Genomic DNA, 20,641 nt, shown 5'->3' with positions numbered 1-20,641 from the left:
AATTTTTCTGGTCTACAGCATAACAAGCATGAGTTGAGAAGGAAAATGTACACTTGAGGCTGACCTAAGCATAAAGAAAAACTTCAGAATTTAAACTTTAAAAGTTCATTTCATTACAACAATATAAATGTCTCAAAGATACCTGATACACTAAGACTTTACCTACTGCTATTCTCAGGACCCCATTACCTGGACAACATACAAACTCAAAGTTTAACAATGAGACACTAATAAGGTCTAATAATAAAGAAATGAAAAGCATTTTTCTTTTGCATTCAGCTTTTTAAGATAGAGAAACTATAATTAAAATTAAGGATTTGAAGCAAAAGGCTTTACTTGGTTCTACATGATAATTAAATATAAAAAATTACACTTCATGCTGCAGAACACTACAAATTCTAATTACACCCATAAAATATTACAAGACACCTTGGAAATCACCCATTCCAACCTGGGCCATTTTACATAAGTATCTCAATTTCCTCTTCTGTAAAATGAACTGGACTCAATTCTAAAGTGGCTTTAAGCTCTAAAAAACTCTTAGATTCCATAACTGCATAGTAATAAAATTAAGACCACGACAAAGTTGCTTTAACTTTTTGTAAGTATTTCTTTAGAAGATTAAACAGTATTAATCTTCGTGTAGCCCTACATGTTAACTAAGAAATTAATTACATAAAATTATGACAAATTGTATGCTTAATCTGTAAGTAACACAAAATGTATGCTCATTCAAATATTTGTCACATGGGAAGTATCCCAGAGTAAAATAATTTGGCCACGTTAAAACAATCTGTTCTCATTTTAACACTTAGCTTCTACTCTCACCTCAGAAAAAGGTACCCATATTATCACATTAGGGAATTTACAGTTTTACCTTTTTAAATACTTCCCTGTGTTACAGGCACGCACTCCTGGCAGGTAGGCAGAGAGAGACAAATTAAGCATTATAGCTTCTTTTCTGTGACAAGGTGAATGCAAAACAAAGTTATCTTGTCCTCTGCATTGCAGAGGAATAGTTCTTGAAACCAATGAAGAAGCTAACACATCAGAAATCTTAAATGTCAAGAAGAGCTTCAGGTATTGGCCTCAAGAAAAGATTTTACTTATAAAATAGTTTAGAATGTTTTTATTTCAAAACATTTAACACAAAATCTGTACAAAAGCTGCACTGAAAATTCTAAGTAGAGGCACAGTGCAATGATCTAGAAAGGTTATCCTCAAATGATAGCATCCTTTTTTAGGAATAATATTTACCACAAAGATTTGAAGTACATAAAGTCTAGGAAACAGTATAAAAAACAGTACACCTTTGGCTATCAGTTTTGGTCACATACTGACGCAAAGCTGTCAGGCTATTTTGCTTTTTTAAGCAAGTTAACACTGGTTAATCTTTCATCTATCTAAGTCACTAGAGTCTATAAATCTATTATATTCACAAGAATTATAACAATTTTAAATGTCATCTATCAAAACATCCTTTATTCCATATCAAAACCGGTTACATCTTATATCAAATGAGCTCTCTCTTCAGTTAAAATTAAGACTTGGTTCGAAGTATCATCTTGCATAGCCTAGGGCCCAGTTCTGCACCAATGAACTGATGAAGAAAACTAGGCAATTACTTAACTCCATATTACTTGTACTTTAATCAGTTAAAATATTTGTAAATGGAGTTTTACACTTGATTCTCTTTATCACAGCTTTATTTCTTTTCTTTGCTAAATATTTATGTAGTCTTTATAAGCCCAAATTTCAAAAACCACCAAGCCATTTAGTTGCATTACATAATAGGATCATATTTCATCAATGTTAAACATGCATTCTCATTGAACAGATGCCTAGCTTTCCTCTAATGGTTCAGATTATTAGTGAATGAACAAATAACTTTGTTTTTTAAAATGAAGTACAATAAAATTATTTCAATCCTCTGCCTTAATCTAAGTGATACTACATATTAGTAATTTTTGTCAAGATGCTTAATTTTAGAATCCATGGGAAACAGCATTTTGGTCCAGAAGGCTCTGGTAAGAATAGATCAAGATTGAAATAAAATTCAAATATAAGTTGCTAAATGGACTGAAGTAAAAAGAAATCCAGTTGTAAATAGTATCTTACTTAACTCCATAAGGGTTTCTAAAAAGGAATTCAAAACTGATTTGTAAAGCAAATCCTATTTTAGGTGCATTAGAAATGCTCACTCATATTGAAAAATGAATCACAGTTAAATCCTCTCATACAGTACATCATCTAGATATAGAAAGAATTTAAACTAAAAACCAGATGTGCTTAAATTAGGGAAAAATCCAAATGCCGTGGGTTTCTCAAAAAGTAAAATATATAATTTTAATAGCAATTAAGCCACATCAGTACTACCAACATAACTATTTAACAAGTAGGCAGCTTAGTCTGTGGCCTATCAAAATGCCTCACTTAACTGTAACTTGACCTTTTCGTTGCTACCTAGTACCCAAAACACAAAGACAGAAAAAAATGATACAAAATACATTTGTTACTTTGTGCAGTTTGTTAAAATCTCCATCATTACAAGACAATCTTTCAGTATTTACTAGCCCAGTCAATAATCTTTGTAATAAAAATTACATTATTGTTCTCCTGTATAATTTGGGGATAGGGGATGCCACTGTATAGTAATACACACCTATACATGTAAATGACCTGCCACAGTTCAAGACTCCATCCATGGGGCTTACAAACTAGATGTCTACTTTTTTCAGATATACCTGAACACCAGAATCTAACAGCCATCTCACAACTAAGTTGGCTCCTAATCAGCACCTGACTTTACTCCTTTTAAGAATTTTCAGGCCGGGCGTGGTGGCTCACGCCTGTAATCCTAGCACTCTGGGAGGCCGAGGCGGGTGGATTGCTCAAGGTCAGGAGTTCGAGACCAGCCTGAGCGAGACCCCGTCTCTACTAAAAAAAAATGGAAAGACATTATATGGACAACTAAAAATCTATATAGAAAAAATTAGCCGGGCATAGTGGCGCATGCCTGTAGTCCCAGCTACTCGGGAGGCTGAGGCAGTAGGATCGCTTAAGCCGAGGAGTCTGAGGTTGCTGTGAGCTAAGCTGACGCCACGGCACTCACTCTAGCCTGGGCAACAAAGTGAGACTCTGTCTCAACAAAAAAAAAAAAAAAAAAAAAAAAAGAATTTTCAGTCATTAATATAAATGTCTATACTTAAAATATTACATCATTAATATTTCTGTTTTGATCCCTGGCCTAGAAGAAAAGAGATTTCCTAGAAATTCTGAAATCAAAGCATTCAAGCATCAACCAGATTGACAGGATTGTTTATTGCATTAAGAGGATTTGACAAGATACCTAAGTTAGTCTCAATTTCACATAGGGTAGTAAAAACTAAATCACATGGCACACTCAGAAGATGCTGGCCTTGGGCATGCTTATTCTAGTCCATATTTTATTGTAGCTACTTTATACTTAAAATTATTGATATACATAAATCTATTATTCCAATTACTTATGATAAAACACACTTGTTCATCAAAATAAAGGAGTATCAAAAAAGCTAATCTCAAAAGAGTAAAAACTTAATTTCAAATAAAGTCCATGAAATTTAAGGAAAATTCCCAACTTTCAATACTGGAAACAGAGAATTATCAAATCTAAATGTTTGTTTTAAAACTCCCCCAAAATGTAAAATAAATCAGTAAATAAGAAATTAAAATAATTAAGTTGCAGAAAACTGGTGATGTTTAGGTCTTATTTCCCACAGCCCAAATTTTAGCCAAATAGTTACTATCTCATTACCGTAAGTAACTGTTAGGTGGCTGGCTAAATAAACATCCTACAAGGATTTCCTCAAAATCCAAGATGTTATAATAAATATGTTGTACTAGAGGCAGACAAGCAGAAGTTACCAAAGGAAAGTTATATTTTACTTTTAAGGTAAAAGGTAAGTTAGCATAAAAGTCACAGATGTAGTTACCCCATTTTTTGTACTGCTAATTTGTTGCCTCCTTCCCACATCTAATCTTACTCGTTTGAATTATTCACTCTACAGAGACCTTTTCTCTACACACACACGCCCCTCTAAACAGAGTTGATACACTGTCCTACCCTGAAAAGCAGAAAACAAAAGGCTGACTTGAAGATACACCTCAGTGTGACCTAGAATGGCAAAATACTGAATCCAAAAAAATTGTGGGTGTGGCTCGATTTTTTTTTTTTTTTTGGAGGGGCGAGGGAGGCCAGTCGGGGTGGCTGCCTGGTCTCTGCCCTCCCCCTCTGCTTTCGCTTTGTGCTCACAATGCAGCTCCTGTACAGCGCTTCCCTCTCCCCGCAGCCGCCGCCATGTTAGACACACTCTCCATGTGCCCAGAAACCCAGCGAACCTCAAGTCCAACCCAGACCCAGCCTCCAACGGACCTCAATCGCTGTAGTGCCCCTGCCCCTTTACAGTCCCCTAGGAACAAAAGTCGCTCAGAAAACCCCCTCGCGATTGAGCTGAGCATGAGGCTGGGGATGGGGGGACGCCTAGACAATTGAAACAAAGAGGGAAACGTAGGGGAGCCCATCGGCTGGGGGGTGGGGGGTTAGCAAATCCAAGACCCCCTCCATATGGGCCTGAAGAAAAGGCAGTTCTCATTTAAGATTCTAAATCCACTTCTCTCCCAAGGAGGAAGAGGGGACACTCAACAGACCTCGAGTACACAGTAACGAAGCGGACAAACCCCAGGGCTACAGGACTCCGGCCGCCCCAACTCCACGAGGCAGTCGGTTGAGCCCTGAGCCCCCCACACAGGGAACTCTTCATTTCTTCTTCGCTGGCCCCCGTCAAAGAAATCGGGCCTCGGTGACGAAGAGAAGGGCATCATACAGTTAAGTCCTGGCGATAGGCCCTCACCTTTACACATCCCATTCCCAAAGGCCAAAAAGACAGCCCCACAGCAGGGTGAGAGTCATAAAGAGGCTTGGGGACAGCGCCGCGTCCGGGTCAGGTGACAAGCGCCCCCTCTAGGAGCCCGTTTTCCGGGCACGAAGCGCCCGTTTACCGTGGACACAGGGCGAGGGGGATCGGGGGTGGGCGGAGGGGAAGCAGGACCTACTAAAGCGCCGGAGATGGAAAGAGGTGAAGGCTACAGCGATCAGGGTCGGAGGGGGTGCTGAGCCCGGCCGCAGCAAACCCTCCCTTCCCCGCCAACTCCTGGCACCTTTTTCTTCTCCAGGTTCCGAAGTTTCTTGTCGATCACCCCGAGAATCTGCTTCATGGCCTCGGTCTGGACGGCACCGGTGCCGGTTGCGGGGTGCTGAGAAGCCGGCGCAGCTGCCCCGGCCCCCGCCGCCGCCTCACTCCCGGAGGAACCCGACGGCGGTGGCGGTCCGGACGACTTGCTGCCGCTTCCGCTGTGGCTGGTGGCCGAGGGCATCTTTAGACCGTAAGGGGAGAGAAGAAAAAGCGGGAGGAAGGACAAGAGCGGCGAGTCAGGAGACGGACGGGGCGAGACGCGGGACAAAACGCGCAGCGGGCGGGAGCCTGCGCGAGCGGGTGGGGGAGGGGGCCGGTGCGCGCCTCGGGGGCAGGAAGAGTGCGCGGGCGCGCGCGCGACCCGCCAGCTGGGCGCCCCGTCCGGCCCCGCGCCGCCCCCCGGCCCGCCCCTCCCCCGCGCGAGCCGCCGGCCCGGACAGCCCGCCCGCCCCGGGGCACCGAGGCTCGCGCCGGGGGCGGGGCCTCGCAGTGCCAGCCGCCAACGGCAGGGCAACGGTCCCCACCGGGGTGGGCCTGGCCTCGCCGCCTTCCGAGGAAGGGAGGGGAGAGCGAGGTCGGGGCTTAGGGGCAGAGATGGGGCGGAGAAGGGCACTGGAATGACCGGGGAAACGGGGTGGGGAGACTTGTGGAGCGAGCCCCTCGCGAAGCTCCAGGCGATGCGGAGGTAAAGGACACTCGGGCGCAGCGGCCCTCTTCCCCTTCAGCGCCTCGGACCGGGGTGGCGCTCACCGTGCGCGCGCGGAGGCCGCTGGAGATCCCGATTAGGCAGCTGAGGGGCAAGGGTGGCGGTGCTTTCCGGGCAGTGTCGTGCGCTCCCTGGGCGCAGGCCGCTTCGCCCTGTCCCCGCTGCACCGAGAGCCGCTCCTAGTGAGGCGAGAGCCGGGAGCGGGAGGGACTTAGCCAGCCAGCCCTCTGGGGCGCGGGGGGCGGGAGAAAGCGGAGAGCGGGGGGCCTTCGCGGCCGCTCGGGCTGCCCGGCGCGAACGCCTGCTTGGAAGGGCCCGCCCGCTCGGCTCCCCGCCCGGCCCAAGCCCCTGTGCTGGAGCGCGGCCGCTCGTCTCAGGTCGGGACGGCCCCGGGGTCGCCAAAGGAACGGTGCCTTGAGTTTCGAGCGAAATCGAAGTTAGGGTCCTTCCGGCGAAGTCGCTTGACGTCCAAACGGGGACAATAGGTGTCAAGCTGCTGGCTCCGGAGCTGGCGACTGCCCTATGAAGAGCCCTTATTGGGTGGGGGCGGGGGGTGGGGGCAAAGGTTTCTGCAAGTAAGGGGTGCGTGGGGCGGGTGGTGCAATCCCAGCTTCTAGAATTCCTTCTGTATGCAGAGAAAGCCAATTCCCACCGTCTAAAAGGTGTTTTGAAAAAAGACTACTCGCCGCTGCTCACAAAACAATCACCTAGTAACCTAGGAGTTCTCTGTAGAACGCGTTGGGAATGGGCATGGTTGGTGGCTTTTTAAGTCCTAAAACCCCAGAATCACGTTAAAAATTACCTTCACTTACTCTGTCACATATCCAATAGGCCTGAGTGTTAGAAATTATTAGACTTTTTTTCCTTCTGTATTTAGCTAAAACTTTAAAGAAAAGGTTGAATGAAATACAAAGAAAAAAATTTTTTTTTCTCCAAGAGAATTATTCCAGCCTTGGGGTGGGGTAAGTGTGGACAGTGAGCAGAAAATGAGAAACCAAGTGCTGGAAGGAAATGTATTAAAAGGAATATAATCAGTGGAAAATTCAGTAACATAATGTTGTATGACAACAGTAAATGACCAATTTATAATTTAAATTTTATGAAAAGGGGATTTGGAAGAGGATTCTACCCAACCCACTGTTCCCTGGGGAATAAAATGAGTAATGCTGGCTGGCAGCAGTGCATCCTGAGGGAGCCTGGAGAAACAACAGCAGCCTCCGGCCTCAAGATATTCCAGTTAGCTGCAAAGTCTGTTATATATTCATTCAAATATTTATTGAGCACCTTACTGTATGCTAGAAACTCTTCAGTGCTAGGGATTATGAACAAAACAAAAATCTCAGTCTACATGGAGCTTATATTCTAGATAGGGGGAAGACAAGTAAATACATATCAGATAGTGAAGTCGTGGAGAAAGAAGAAACAAACAGGGTGGTCAAGAAAAGTCTTACTGAGTGAGACTTTTGAGCCATTACTGGAGAAAGTGAGGAAGAAGGCCAAGCAGTTACCTTGGAGGAAGAATCTTCTGGATAGAGAAAATACCAATCTGAGATGGAGTTTGTTTGGTGGGTTCAAGAAACAGTGGCTAGAGCAGAGAGTAAGTGTGAGGTCAAAGATATAAAGGGGGCTGGTCTTGTAGGACCTTAGAGACAATGGTAAGGACTTTGGCTTTTGCTGAGTAAAATACGGAGTCAGTCTCAAGCTCAGAAGGGTGCCATGATCAACGTATGTTTTGTATCACTCTTGCTGCTGTATAAAGAATTTACAGTAAGTGTGCATCGAAGGTAGGGTGGCATGAGATCAGAAGCTGGTAGACCGGTTAGGGTATTAAAATAATCCATCGCAGACATGGTGGTAGCCAGGGGCAGAGTGTAACTGTGCAGGTAGTGACAAGTGGTTGGATTATTTATGTATTGTGGTAATGGAACCAATAGGATTTGCTAGTCAGTTATATGTCAGGGTAAGAGAAGTCAAAGTTGATGTAAGGTTATTCAAGATTTAAGCACCTAAACTATGGTTAGCACTATACTAAACAATTATGCTAGGCCTAGAGGCTAGAAAGGAAGATTATTATCCGTTAGCTCCTTGCCACTCAAAGTGTATTCAGCCCAACCACTATCACTACCATCTCAGACCCAACCCCAGACCTGCTGAATTAATGTGCATTTTAACAAGATCTTCTGAACATTTGTATGTACATTAAAGTTTGAAAAACAAACCATGGTTTTATTCCTCAGAACCTGACCAATGTCTTTGAGATGAGGCATGAAATACTCTGACAGGCAAATTTTCCCAGACCTACAGAATCAGAAACTTCTGAGACAGCACTCAGCAATTTGTGCTTTAACAAGCCCTCTGGGTAATTCTGATGATGCTAAAATATGAGAACCAAAGACTTAGAGACCTGTAATGATTCAGGTTTAAGTTAAAGAGGGTTCATGATAAGGCGTGCCAAAGAAAGGCCCCTTCTGCCTTTCCTTAGCATGCTACCGAGTAGCAGTTACCCAATATAAAGACTCAGGGTCAGCTAAATTAGGCTTTTTTCAAGGATAAAGGAAATCAGATTGTTGAGAGGGAACAAGATAGATGACTCTAGACAGATAAGAAAGATTCTCACTTGGAAGTCCACCTCACAGCCCAAAATATATCAAGATGGGGTAGGTTATGCTGCAGTAACAACCCTGAAGAGCTCTATGGCTTAAAACAGGGATCTGCAAACTACAGTCCATAGGCCAAGTGGATATGTACTATTTCAAGAATAATTTTCACACGTAATGGCACAACTCCCTCTACATTAATGGTTTACCTTTCAGGTGTTAATAACATTTATTTATATTGAGAGTCTAAGAACTTGATTTAAGGGTCTTCTAGAAGGGTGTAGTAGCTTGTGCCTGTAATCCCAGCTACTGGGGAGGCCAGAGGTGGGAGGTGGGAGAATTGCTGGAAGCCAGAAGTTGGAGAGCAGCTTGGGCAACATAGTGAGAATGCCATTCTAAGAATAATAATAATGATAAAATGTCTCCTGATCACTAAATCACTAGAAATAGGAAAAATGTCATGGAAAGATATAGGTCCTGTGTTTGTTTGTTTTTCTTGTATAGATTTCCAGTGGATGTAGAATTTGCAACTGGGAGAGGTGTATAAGCCCCATCCCATCCCAGTTCTCATCTTTGATGCAGTGTTTCTCAAAGTGGACAAGGACCACCAATTTCAAAATCACCTAGGGTTCTTGTTAAAGTGAAATTCCTGGACTCCACCCCAGACATTGCATCTACATCCCAGAATCTGAGACCTAGGAGTATCCATTTAAAGAATCAAACTCCACTTTGCACATTCAAGTCTGTGAATCTCTGTTCTATAGAAGTAGAGTGTACATGCTACTCATTTTCACAAAAATAAGTGCCAAGAATATTCAAACAAAAATTCTTTTCATGATATCCTCTTATCTTCCTTCCCAGGGAGTGCTATGAGAATCTTTTAAGTAGGGCACGTTGACAGTCGCCACATAGGTGGAAAAGGACAGCAAACTTGAGTTGCTGATTCAGGAAGAAACAAATAGATTCCAAGATGGGAGAGAAAATGTGGAGAGAAATATACTGAGAAAAGAATCCAGGCAGAATGGTGAATGGAATGTTAGGGTGACTAAGGGAAATGAAGGATGACTCAGCACGTCTGCAGCGCCTACTGATGTACAGTATATTATACATGAAAAGCTGATGCCCAAGAATTAGAGCAGTCATGTTAAAACTTGAGCGAGCTTCAGAATTGCCTGGATCACTGCCAAAGCGCCGCTAGCCGCTATCTGGGTTCCGCCCCATTCATGTTAGATTGAGTAGATCTGGGACAGAGCCAATAATTTGCATTTCTAACACATCCTCCAGTGATGCCAATACTGCCGATCTGGGGACCATATTTTGAGAACCAGAGGATTACAGAAATGTAAAGAAAAGTTTTTGAAACTATTTGGGCAAGGAAAAAAACTAAGGGTAAGAAGAAATTTTAAAAAGTAATCAAAGGTGACAGTAGCATACTATAATACATGTTTTCTGCTGCTACGTTTTGATTTTCCTCTTAAAGAGGACAGAAGAGAAAAAATAGAAGAGGATATTGGACAGGCTGGTCGTACTCCTTCCAGACTTTGCTTACAAAAGATGATGAAAGAAGAAAGGAGCAACCTTTTCTCTAGGTCCCTGTTGTCTAAACCCAAGGCCTGGGGCAGCCCTGTACTACTGCACGATCCTATTCCTTCATGTTCTTTGGAACTAGAGCTGGTGAGGCTTCTTCCAATGAATACTACGCTAACATCCACCTAAAGAAGGAAGAGTGCAGTTCTTTACGATAATCTGGACAGGTTTGATGAGAAAAAAAGAAGTGATAATGTGACAAGGAATATGTTTGTGCAGCCTATTTACAGAAAACAATATATAAATCATAATTATTGTTTAAACCTTAGCTTTTTTGTACTGTACTTTTTTTTTTTCTTTTTTGAGACTGGGTCTTGCTCTGTTGCCCAGGCTAGAGTGCAGTGGGACATCATCATAGCTCGCTGCAACCTCAAACTCCTGGGCTCAAGTGATCCTTCTACCTCAACCTTCTCAGTAGCTGGGACTAAAGGCATGTGCCAACACAACTGGATAATTTTTTTTTTTTTTTGGTAGATAAGCAATCTCCCTATGTTTCATAGTCTGGTCTCAAACTCCTGGCCTCAAGTGACCCTCCCAACTCAGCCTCCCAAAGTGCTAGGATTACAGGTGTGAGACATCAGCTGGCTATGGCTTTTTTTTTTTTCCAATTGCAAGAATAATAAAAGTTAATTGTAAATAATTTAGATAAGAAGTAAGCTATGCAAAAAAGTAAAACTTAACAGTTCAGTGTGTTGTATAACCATTTTATTGGTATCTAATTTATATAGATAAAATTCATCCATTTAAAGTGTATAATGTGGTGGTTTTAGTATATTTGGAGTCACACAACTATTGCCATTATGTCATTCTCAGACATTTTTATCACCCCCAAAAGTAACATGTACTCCATAAGCAGTCATTCCCCATTTACCTCTTCCCCAGCCCCTGGCTACCAGTAATCTAGTTTCTGTCTCTATGGATTTGCCTGTTCTGGACATTTTATATAGATAGAACCGTACAATATATGACCTTGTGTGCCTGGCTTATTTCACTTAGCGTAGTATTTTCAAGATTCATTCATGTTGTAGCATGTATTTCATTCCTTTTTATGGTTGAATACTATTCCATTGTGATGTTTGTTTATCCATTCATCAGCTGATAGACCTTTGGGTTGTTTCCACTTTTTGTTTGTTATGAATAACACTACTGTGGGCTGGGCGCGGTGGCTCACGCCTGTAATCCTAGCATTCTGGGAGGCGGAGGCGGGAGGATCGCTCGAGGTCAGAATTTTGAGACCAGCCTGAGCAAGAGCCAAGACCCCGTCTCTACTAAAAAATAGAAAGAAATTAACCGGACAACCAAAAATATATAGAAAAAATTAGCTAGGCATGGTGGCACATGCCTGTAGTCCCAGCTACTTGGGAGGCTGAGGCAGTGGGATTGCTTGAGCCCAAGAGTTTGCGGTTGCTGAGAGCTAGGCTGACACCATGGCACTCTAGCCTGGGCAACAGAGTGAGACTCTGTCTCAAGGAAAAAAAAAAAAAACCACTACTGTGAACATTCACATACAAGTTTTTTGTGTGAACATATGTTTTCAATCCATTATTTATATAGCTAGAATAGAATTGCTGGGTCATGCTGCAACACTATGTTTAATGTTTGGAGCAATTTTCAATGTTTTTTCCAAAGTGTCTGCACCATTTTACATTCCTACCGGCCATGTATGACGGTTCCAATATCTTCATATCCTTATCAACATTTGTTATTGTTAGGTCCGGAGCTGAAAGAGAGACACACGAAGCCTCATGTGTAGCAAAATGCTGTTCACTTTGAGCATCTCGGTGCAGATGGGTGGAGGCGAACAAGTGTCCACCCCAAGGGAGGGGAAAGTCTTGGGTTTTATAGAGAGTTTTTCTGGGGGGACTGAGTGACACCTGCAGAGATAGGGGAGTGGGTAGCTTCGTCCTTATGGGGGTGGAGGATAGGAATGCTGGCGTCACTACAGCTGTCTGTGGTCGATGTTAGATTTATAACCTTGGCCTCTCCAGACTCCTGAGGCTTTTCTTTCACAGGCTTTATGATCACTAAGTATTATGTCCTATACATACTTTTCAGGTTCCTATCCTAAGCCAGCCTAACAATTATCATCCATATTTTTTTATTATAGCCATGCTAGTGAATGCATCTCAGTGAGAAGTGGTATCTCATTGTGGTTTTGATGTGTGTTATTAGATATTTTAAAACAAGGATTAGATTCTTCTGTTCTTTGTGTGCTTTAGATACGATTTTGCCAGAAAGCAAGGGAAATAGAATTGTATTTCAAGAACTCTTTTAACTTTATTAAGTAGGATTGTCCCAGCTCTGGTGTCTACCTTGCCAGTCAATGCTATAAAGTACCTAGCTGATGAGGCTTTGAGAAGAAAGTACCAGAAGAGTAATACTAGCAGTGGGTGAACACTCAAGCATGTCTAATGATTAGAACTTGACTTTTTTTTTTTGAGACGGAGTCTTGCTCTGTCACCCAGGCTAGAGTGCCATGGCATCAGCCTGACTCACAGCAACCTCAGACTCCTGGGCTCAAGTGATTCTCCTGCCTAAACCTCCCAAGTAGCTGGGATTACAGGTGCGCGATGCTGCGCCTGGCTAATTTTTCTATTTTTAGTCTCGCTCTTGCTCAGGCTGGTCTCGAACTCCTGACCTCAAGCAGTCCTCCCGCCTCGGCCTCCCAGAGTGCTGGGATTACAGGTGTGAGCCACCTTGCTCGGCCAGAACTCAACTTAAATTTAGACAAGACCATAGGTAGTTACCTGAAAAGCTTGATTTTATCATTAGGAAGACTTCCCAGCCCCTCATTACTTCTGCTACAATTTGTTCATTCAACAAACACTGAGCACCTTGTGTATGCCAGGTACTGTACATGTTGATTCGTGTGCTGAATAAGATATAATCCCATGGCCTCAGTATTGAGAAAGGTAGACAGATACGTAAAGAAATGAAGTATACTTCGGGTAGGTACCACTACACAGTTGCCAAAGTGGCTAAAATTTAACGGAAATGGATAAGAAATGGCAAGAATGTAGAGCAACTAGAATTCTCACACACTATTGATGGCAGTGTAAACTGACCCAACCATTTTAGAACAGTGTTTGACAGTTTCTCCTAAAGCTGAATATTCACATACCCCATAACTGAGAAATTCCACTTTTAGGCATATACCTAATAGAAATGTATATATATGGCTATTGAAAGACATGTACCAGGATGTTCATAGCAGCATTGTTCTTAGTACCAAAAATGGAAACAACTCAAATGTCCATCAGTAGTAGAAAAGGATAAAAAAAAAACGGTATATTCATTGAACAGTATACCAATAGCACTGAAAATGAACAAACCACTGCTACCAGCAACAATGTGGATGAATCTAACACACATAATGTTGACTCAAAGGAGCTAGACACAAGAGAGTATGGAACAATAAAAAGTAAACTAATCTACGGTAAAAGAAATCAGAACAGTGGTTACCTTTGGGGTTAGGTAATGATTGGGATGAAGCACAAAAGAGGCTTTTGGGATTTTGGCAATACTCTATCCCTTGATCAGAGTAACAGTTACACAACTGTGTTCATTTTCTAAAACTCATTGAGCTATATAATACTTTTACACTTTGTACACTTCTGTAGGCATGTTATACTTTGATAAAAATATCTACTTAAAATATTTCAGGTTTTTATAGGTAAAAATATGGGCAAAAGCAAAAGACTGTACAAGGAACAGAGGTGACACATAAGTGGGAATGGTTAACTCTTTATGGGAAGGAACCAGAAAAGGCTCTCTGAAAATGCTGCCAGAACTGGATTTGGAAAGATAATTTCAACAAGCTGAAAAAGGTGGGTAAAGGAAGAGGAAGGGCATTGCAGGCAGAGGGAACAGCATTCTCAAAAGCACACGGAGGCATAAAATCACACAGTGTGGTTTAGGGAATCGCAGGAAGCTCCATGTTGTTTGGCTTATTAATTTGGGAAAGATGGCAGGAGGGAGCTGCAGACGATAAGACTGGCCAGGTAAGCAGTGACCAGATCATGAAAGCCCCTTCCATCCTAGCTACACAGCCTGAACTTGAACTGCAGGTCTCTTGAACTCCTGGTTCATAGTTCTCAGATTGAGTCTTGTCTTTGCAATAGAAAATGGGAATTAATTAAACAGCTTCAAGAAGAACAGTAGCAGGATCAGATTTATAATTTAGAAAGACCAATGGATGCAATATGAAGGTTGGATTGGAAGCTGAGTCAGGGTGACCTGCTGGAACTGATTAAAATGGTAAAAGGTGGACATAGAGTATAGAATGATAAACATTGGAAACTTGGAAGGGTAAAAAGGTGGGAGGGAGGTGGGTGATGAGAAATTACTTAATGGGTATAATGTACATTATTCAGTGATGGATACATCAAAAGTCCAGACTTCACCCCTACGCAACATATTCATGTAACAAAATTGTACTTGTACCCCCCTGAATGTATACAAATAACAAATAAATAAATAAAATGATAAAAAGAACAGATAAAGGATTAAACCAAGTGTCAGAGTCTGATTCTAAGGATATTCATAGATAGAGTCATCAAGGACTGGTGACTGATTAGATGTGAGAGTTGAGGAAGAAGGTGGCTTCTGAGATTCTGTGTCTAGTTTGAGTTATTAATAGTAGTCAGGGCACCTCCCAAAGACAGAAACTAGAGAGTGTCAGGGACATTTTGGTTAAAAATGAACTAAGGCAAAGATACTTCTTGGAAAGAAGGAGACCACACTCTATCTCTATAGACTTCAAGAACATCCTGATTGGCGTTGGGGCCCAGACTGCTGGCCTTCTGTGGCACCATTTGCATTTGGGCCTTGTCTACTGCCAGGGTAGCCTAGGGCAGAAACAACTCAATTTACATGCACCAACTCACAAAGCCATTAAGGGTTTGCTTTGGGGAGTAAAAGCAGATTCTGCTGCACCCCAGCATTCCTTATCCCTGTGTCAGAACTAGAAGAGGGAAGATTTACAAAAAGGAAAGAGATTGAACATTTGGGTCCTAGGCCTACCATGGTATTGAGCTGCCACAGCAGAATGTAACTCTTTGAAAGAAATAATTTTTTTAGGCCGGGCGCGGTGGCTCACGCCTGTAATCCTAGCACTCTGGGAGGCCGAGGCGGGTGGATTGCTCAAGGTCAGGAGTTCGAGACCAGCCTGAGCGAGACCCCGTCTCTACTAAAAATAGAAAGACATTATATGGACACCTAAAAATCTATATAGAAAAAATTAGCCGGGCATAGTGGCGCATGCCTGTAGTCCCAGCTACTCGGGAGGCTGAGGCAGTAGGATCGCTTGAGCCCAGGAGTTTGAGGTTGCTGTGAGCTAAGCTGACGCCACGGCACTCACTCTAGCCTGGGCAACAAAGTGAGACTCTGTCTCAACAAAAAAAAAAAAAAAAAAAAGAAATAATTTTTTTTTTCCTAATTCTATAACTGAAACACTGTTGGGCCTCTAAATTTTCAAAACACTTTCTTTTACTGACTAAGGATTACTCTGGGCTATTTGGTGGACATTTGTGCCTGGTTATAGCAGACCATAACAGCAATGGATAAGGGCTACATAAAGACAGAAAAACACATAGAATCTGGTATTTTACTGACAGTCACAGCAAGCAAAAAGAATATGAGCACATTTTCCAGTTCCATTTATTAAGACGATCTGAACCTTTGGAATCTGAAGTTATCACACAAGGGAGATAAGTTGAAGGCTCCAAGTCATCTGATTTGAACATTGAGAGGAATGTGACCTCATTTTGAACCCCAGGAGAGTGAAACAGGATATATTGGTCTAATCAGATTTGCCTTTTTAAAAGATCACCCTGGCTGCTTTACAGAAAATGGATTGGAGAGAGGCAAATCTGGATGGAGGAACACAAGAGGCCACTATAATCATAGAAGTGATGGTGGCTTGAGCCAGGGACTGGCGGGGGATATGGAGAGATTTCAATGGATTTAACATGTATACATATATTTTAGAGGGAAAATAATCAGAACATGGTGATTGCTTGCATGTGAGAGGATGGTGAGGGAGGAAGAGGAGTCATCAATGACTCCTAGGTTTCTAATTTGTGCATCTCGGTGAATGGTCGAACCATCCATCCTTCTGGACCAGATGGGTAGCTAGGAGATGGAAGGTTCAATTTTATACACGTTAAGTTTGTAGGGGTTATGAGACATCCAAATGAATTTGCTAAACAGACATTTGCGTCAGGCCTGGAGTTCAGAGGTAAGGCCTTGGTTAAACATTCAAAGTAAAATACATTTACATATTGATAGTAATTAAGGTCATGAGGTAAGAATAAGTGAGGTCTATTGAGATATTAAAGTAAAGAGAAGAGAACTTAGGACAATGTCAACTTTTAAAGGTTATATGGATGGAGAAAGTCAGCGCAGGAAACTGAGAAGTGCAGGGAAAAAAACTGGGAGAGTATGGCATCACAGAAATCAAAGGAAGAGGCTGGGCGCAGTGGCTCATGCCTATAATCCTAACACTTTGGGAGGCCTAGGTGGGAGGGTAGCTTGAGGCCAGGGGGTCAAGTCCAGCCTGTGCACAAGCGAGACCCCATCTCTACAAAAAAATACAAAAAATTATCTAACATGCACCTGTACTAACATGGGGTACTAACATGCACCTGTAGTCCCAGCTACTTGGGAGGCTGAGGCAGGAGGATTGCTTGAGCCCACGAGTTGGAGGTTGCAGTGAGCTATGATGATGTCACTGCACTCTAGCCCCTGCAACAGAGCAAGACCCTATCTCGAAGAAAAAAAGAAAAGAAACAAAGGAAGAGACTTTCAAAGAGTTGCCTATGTTAAATGATTCTGAATTAGTCAAGATGGAAACTGGAAAATTTGCTGATTTTTACTGCGGTGAGTTATACTAAAAATATTTAACAACTGATATGGCTTTTCTACACAGTAGCCAGAGTGTTCTTTTCAAAGGAAAGTCAGATCATTTCAATCAGCTGCTTAAAACTCTTCAATGGCTTTTCATAGCCCTTGGAACAAAGTCCCAAGTATAAGATGCAAGTCCTGGAGTCTGAAGGCCCAAGAACCAGGAGCTCTGATGTTGAAGGCAGGAGTGATGGATGTCTTAACTCAAGAAGAGCGAAAGAGAAAGAATTAAGAATTTGCCCCTCTTCCACCTTTTTGTTCTACTGGGCCCTCAAAGGATTGGAGGATGCTCACCCACATTGATGAGGGCAAACCTTCTTTACTCAGCCTTCTGATTCAAATGATAATCTCTTCCAGGAACACCCTCACAGACACACCCAGAAATAATGTCTTACCAGCTATCTGGGCATCCCTTAGAGCCCAGTCAAGTTGACACATAAATTTAACCATCACAGTACACGGGCCTCAAAGGAGTAGGAGTTTTGACAAAATGGTGAGGAAAAAGTAACAGTCTAGAAATAGCGATGGAGAGAAAGGAAGACAAGGACTTGTCCTGTGGTAGATAGATACGAGCACAGATCACCACCACAGAGGGCTGCTCTGGAAGAGATCAGGTTTCGATGAATGCAGGGAGGTATGGAGAACATTCCTGGAAGATATGCAGGACGCAGGGGAATTTGTAGATCACAGAGCAGCTGCTCCAGAGGGTACCTTGGAGAGCTAGGAGTGGGCGGTGCATTAGAACAGTAGGGCGCTAAGTCAGGAACAAGGAAAAATGGACTGTTGTGGGGATGATGGTGTAGTGGTAGTCATTCTTAAACTTTAATGTCTAGCAGCATCACAGGGAGCGCTTGCTAAAATACAGATTGCCAGTGGGACTGCAAACTAGTGCAACCTCTATGGAAAGCAATATGGAGATACCTCAAAGAAATACAAGTAAACCTACCATTTGATCCAGCAATCCCATTACTGGACATCTACCCAAAAGAAAAAAAGACATTCTATAAAAAAGACATCTGCACTTGAATGTTTATAGCAGCACCATTCACAATTGCAAAGATATGGAAACAACCCAAGTGCCCATCAATACATGAGAGGATTAATAACATGTGGTATATGTATACCATGGAGTTCTACTCAACCACAAAAAACAATGGTGATATAGCATCTCTTATATTGTCCTGGATAGAGCTGGAACCCATTCTACTAAGTGAAGTATCCCAAAACTGGAAAAACAAGCACTACATATACTCACCATCAAATTGGTATTAACTGATCAACACTTAAGTGCACATTTAGAAATAACATTCATCGAGTGTCAGGCAGATGGGAGGAGGGAGGAGGGGTTGGGTATATTCACACCTAACGGGTGCTTGAAGCTCTGACTTGGGTTAGGCAAGGGCAATATACATAACCTAAACATTTGTACCCCCGTAATATGCTGAAATTAAAAAAATTTTTTTAAAATAAAACCAATACTTTAACTTTAAAATAAATAAATAAATAAAATAGATTGCCAGGTCCTAGCCCCAGAGTTTCTGACTGAGTATGTCTGGGGTGGGGCTTGAGAAGAGGCGTCACAAATTCCCAAGTGATATGGATGCTGCTGGTCCAAGAACCACACTTTCAGACCACTAATGTAATGGAAGACCAGTGACTAATGTGGCAATGAAAACAGGGATGAAAGGACAGAGAAGAGCACAGAGGGTTGGCTCCATTCATTGTAGGTAGTATCAACTTGACATCAGCGGCCTCAGTCCATTAAGCTAGGGGCAATATGAGGGTTTCGTCCTAAATCTTTAGAATTATGTGTCAGCTTGGTTCCAGGGAATATACCACAGGGCCCAGAAATCTTTGCTATGGGGCATCCCTTTCAGGAGCTAGCACAAAGCATTGGTACTTTGTGAATTGGAGGATATTTATATTGAGTCCAGTGGAATTAGAGGCCAGACTAAAGCTGCATCCCAATTGAATTGTCAGTGCTTGAATTGTGAAGTCTCAAAAGTGATATAATCAGGTGTCTGGCTCCACTGATAAGCAGCAATGGTGCTTGAAGCAACCAAAAGCTGCCAGGCGTAATAGACAGCTTGATCAGAACAATGACATAAAGCTGCCAATAACTCTTAGGTCTCAGATTTCACAAGCTGGATTATATGTTAATAAATGAAGTCACAACTATGCCAATAGCCCTAATCTTGATGCTCAAAGACCATACTGGATTGACCAGCAGGGATTCCAATCATTTCCAGGGTTTTCCCTGAAAATATTTGGAAAGGCTTGTAGAACTGAAATTTGGGATACTCTTACAAGAATGACCTCATTGATACTTGGCTTGAACGCTGAGAAAGCTCCAAACACTGACTTAGTTGATTTGGAGGTGGTATGGTATCTCTCAGATTGCCCTCTCCCCTAACATTTGTGAAATTCCCAGGGAAAATTACATATGTCCACGAATCACTCCTGGCCATCATTTGCTGCTAGCCTGCTAGTGGAGGGACAAGTCATGTGTGTCCTTTCAGGCAGAAACACCACAGAGTGTGAGTCAGGATAATGCTGGAGATTCCGTCTTTACAGAATGCAGAAACTACAGCAGGGAAAGGAGCGCACTTTGAGTCAGAGCACAGCCAACTTCCTGGCAATTGCAGGTGGAATTCTCCTTCTGGTGCCAGTGCCCTAAAGGGATACAAAGAACTCTGTAGGGTCTTCAGAGGAGGCTAATTACCCAAAGGTGACACTAATTTAACGTATTACCGCCTCCATGAAAAGAGCAAAACTAACCTCACTTTTGTTACTTCTCAAGATGAAAGTAGATTTTTTATTAGATCCTCCCCTTTAATTGACTGTGGGAAGGAAGTGGGGCCACCCCTAAATACCTGTGTGCATCCTTGCCCCAGGCTAGGGCAGGGTGAGCCCTTACCGAGCCAGAGACCTACCAGAACGTGAAATATCTGTTTGGTAAGTCCTTAGAAGTAAGTCCTTAAAAGTGTAGTGCCATGTACCCTCTGGGCATGCTAAAGTTAACTGGAAATTAGGGCAAGTAAGCACAGCTTGGCAACGGAATTTGAATATGCTCCCAGAGGTTCTCCACTGTGGGGTTTAGGGATTGGGCATCCATTCATTCAAATAAATATTTATGGGCACACATCAGAATCACCAGGGGCACTTTCTTCCTGAAATACACACATATCTTTATAAGTTTGCTTTGCACAGTCCTTCAGAGGCTATTTATGTCTTCCTACACACTCTGCCTGAAATTTAGGTAACATAAAAAAGATGAGTGATGGCACCTATATAGGACCACATGTCAAACTGGATTGTTTTTCCCAAGTCCCAAGTAACCTATTCTAAAATAAATAAATAAATAAATAAATCCTCAATAGCTTTTCTGCAGAAACCATTGATGAACCAATTGCTAATTTTAGAGAAAAAAATTAAAGAAATAAACCCTAGTAAAATCAAGTACTTTCTTATAATTTTTTTAAAAATCTAGTTTAAGCACTGCTGATATAATTCTGATTGAAAAGCCTAAGTAAAAATAATCATGGCTACCATTAATTGACCATCTACTAAGTGCCAAGCACATAATATACGTTCTCATTTAATCTGTACAATAT

The 20,641-nt window shown here is 42.3% G+C and overlaps 1 protein-coding gene across 1 annotated transcript in view; it reads right to left on the bottom strand.

Moving 5' to 3' along the window:
• The window catches only part of CAPRIN1 (cell cycle associated protein 1), a 45,754-nt gene extending 39,613 nt beyond the window's left edge, over positions 1-6,141 (bottom strand). Inside the window, exons 1-2 of the mRNA XM_069471261.1 lie at positions 5,985-6,141; positions 5,200-5,415 (exon numbers count right to left, since the gene is read on the bottom strand). Coding sequence (XP_069327362.1) covers positions 5,200-5,415 — 216 coding nt within the window. The 5' untranslated portion in view covers positions 5,985-6,141. The remainder of the gene's footprint in view (positions 1-5,199; positions 5,416-5,984) is intronic.
• Between the last annotated feature and the right edge of the window lie 14,500 nt (positions 6,142-20,641).

Source organism: Eulemur rufifrons, chromosome 6 (assembly GCF_041146395.1).
Source record: "Eulemur rufifrons isolate Redbay chromosome 6, OSU_ERuf_1, whole genome shotgun sequence".
Lineage (NCBI taxonomy): Eukaryota > Metazoa > Chordata > Mammalia > Primates > Lemuridae > Eulemur > Eulemur rufifrons.
Note: the sequence above shows the minus strand (reverse complement) of the source record. Positions and strands in the feature narration are given on the sequence as shown.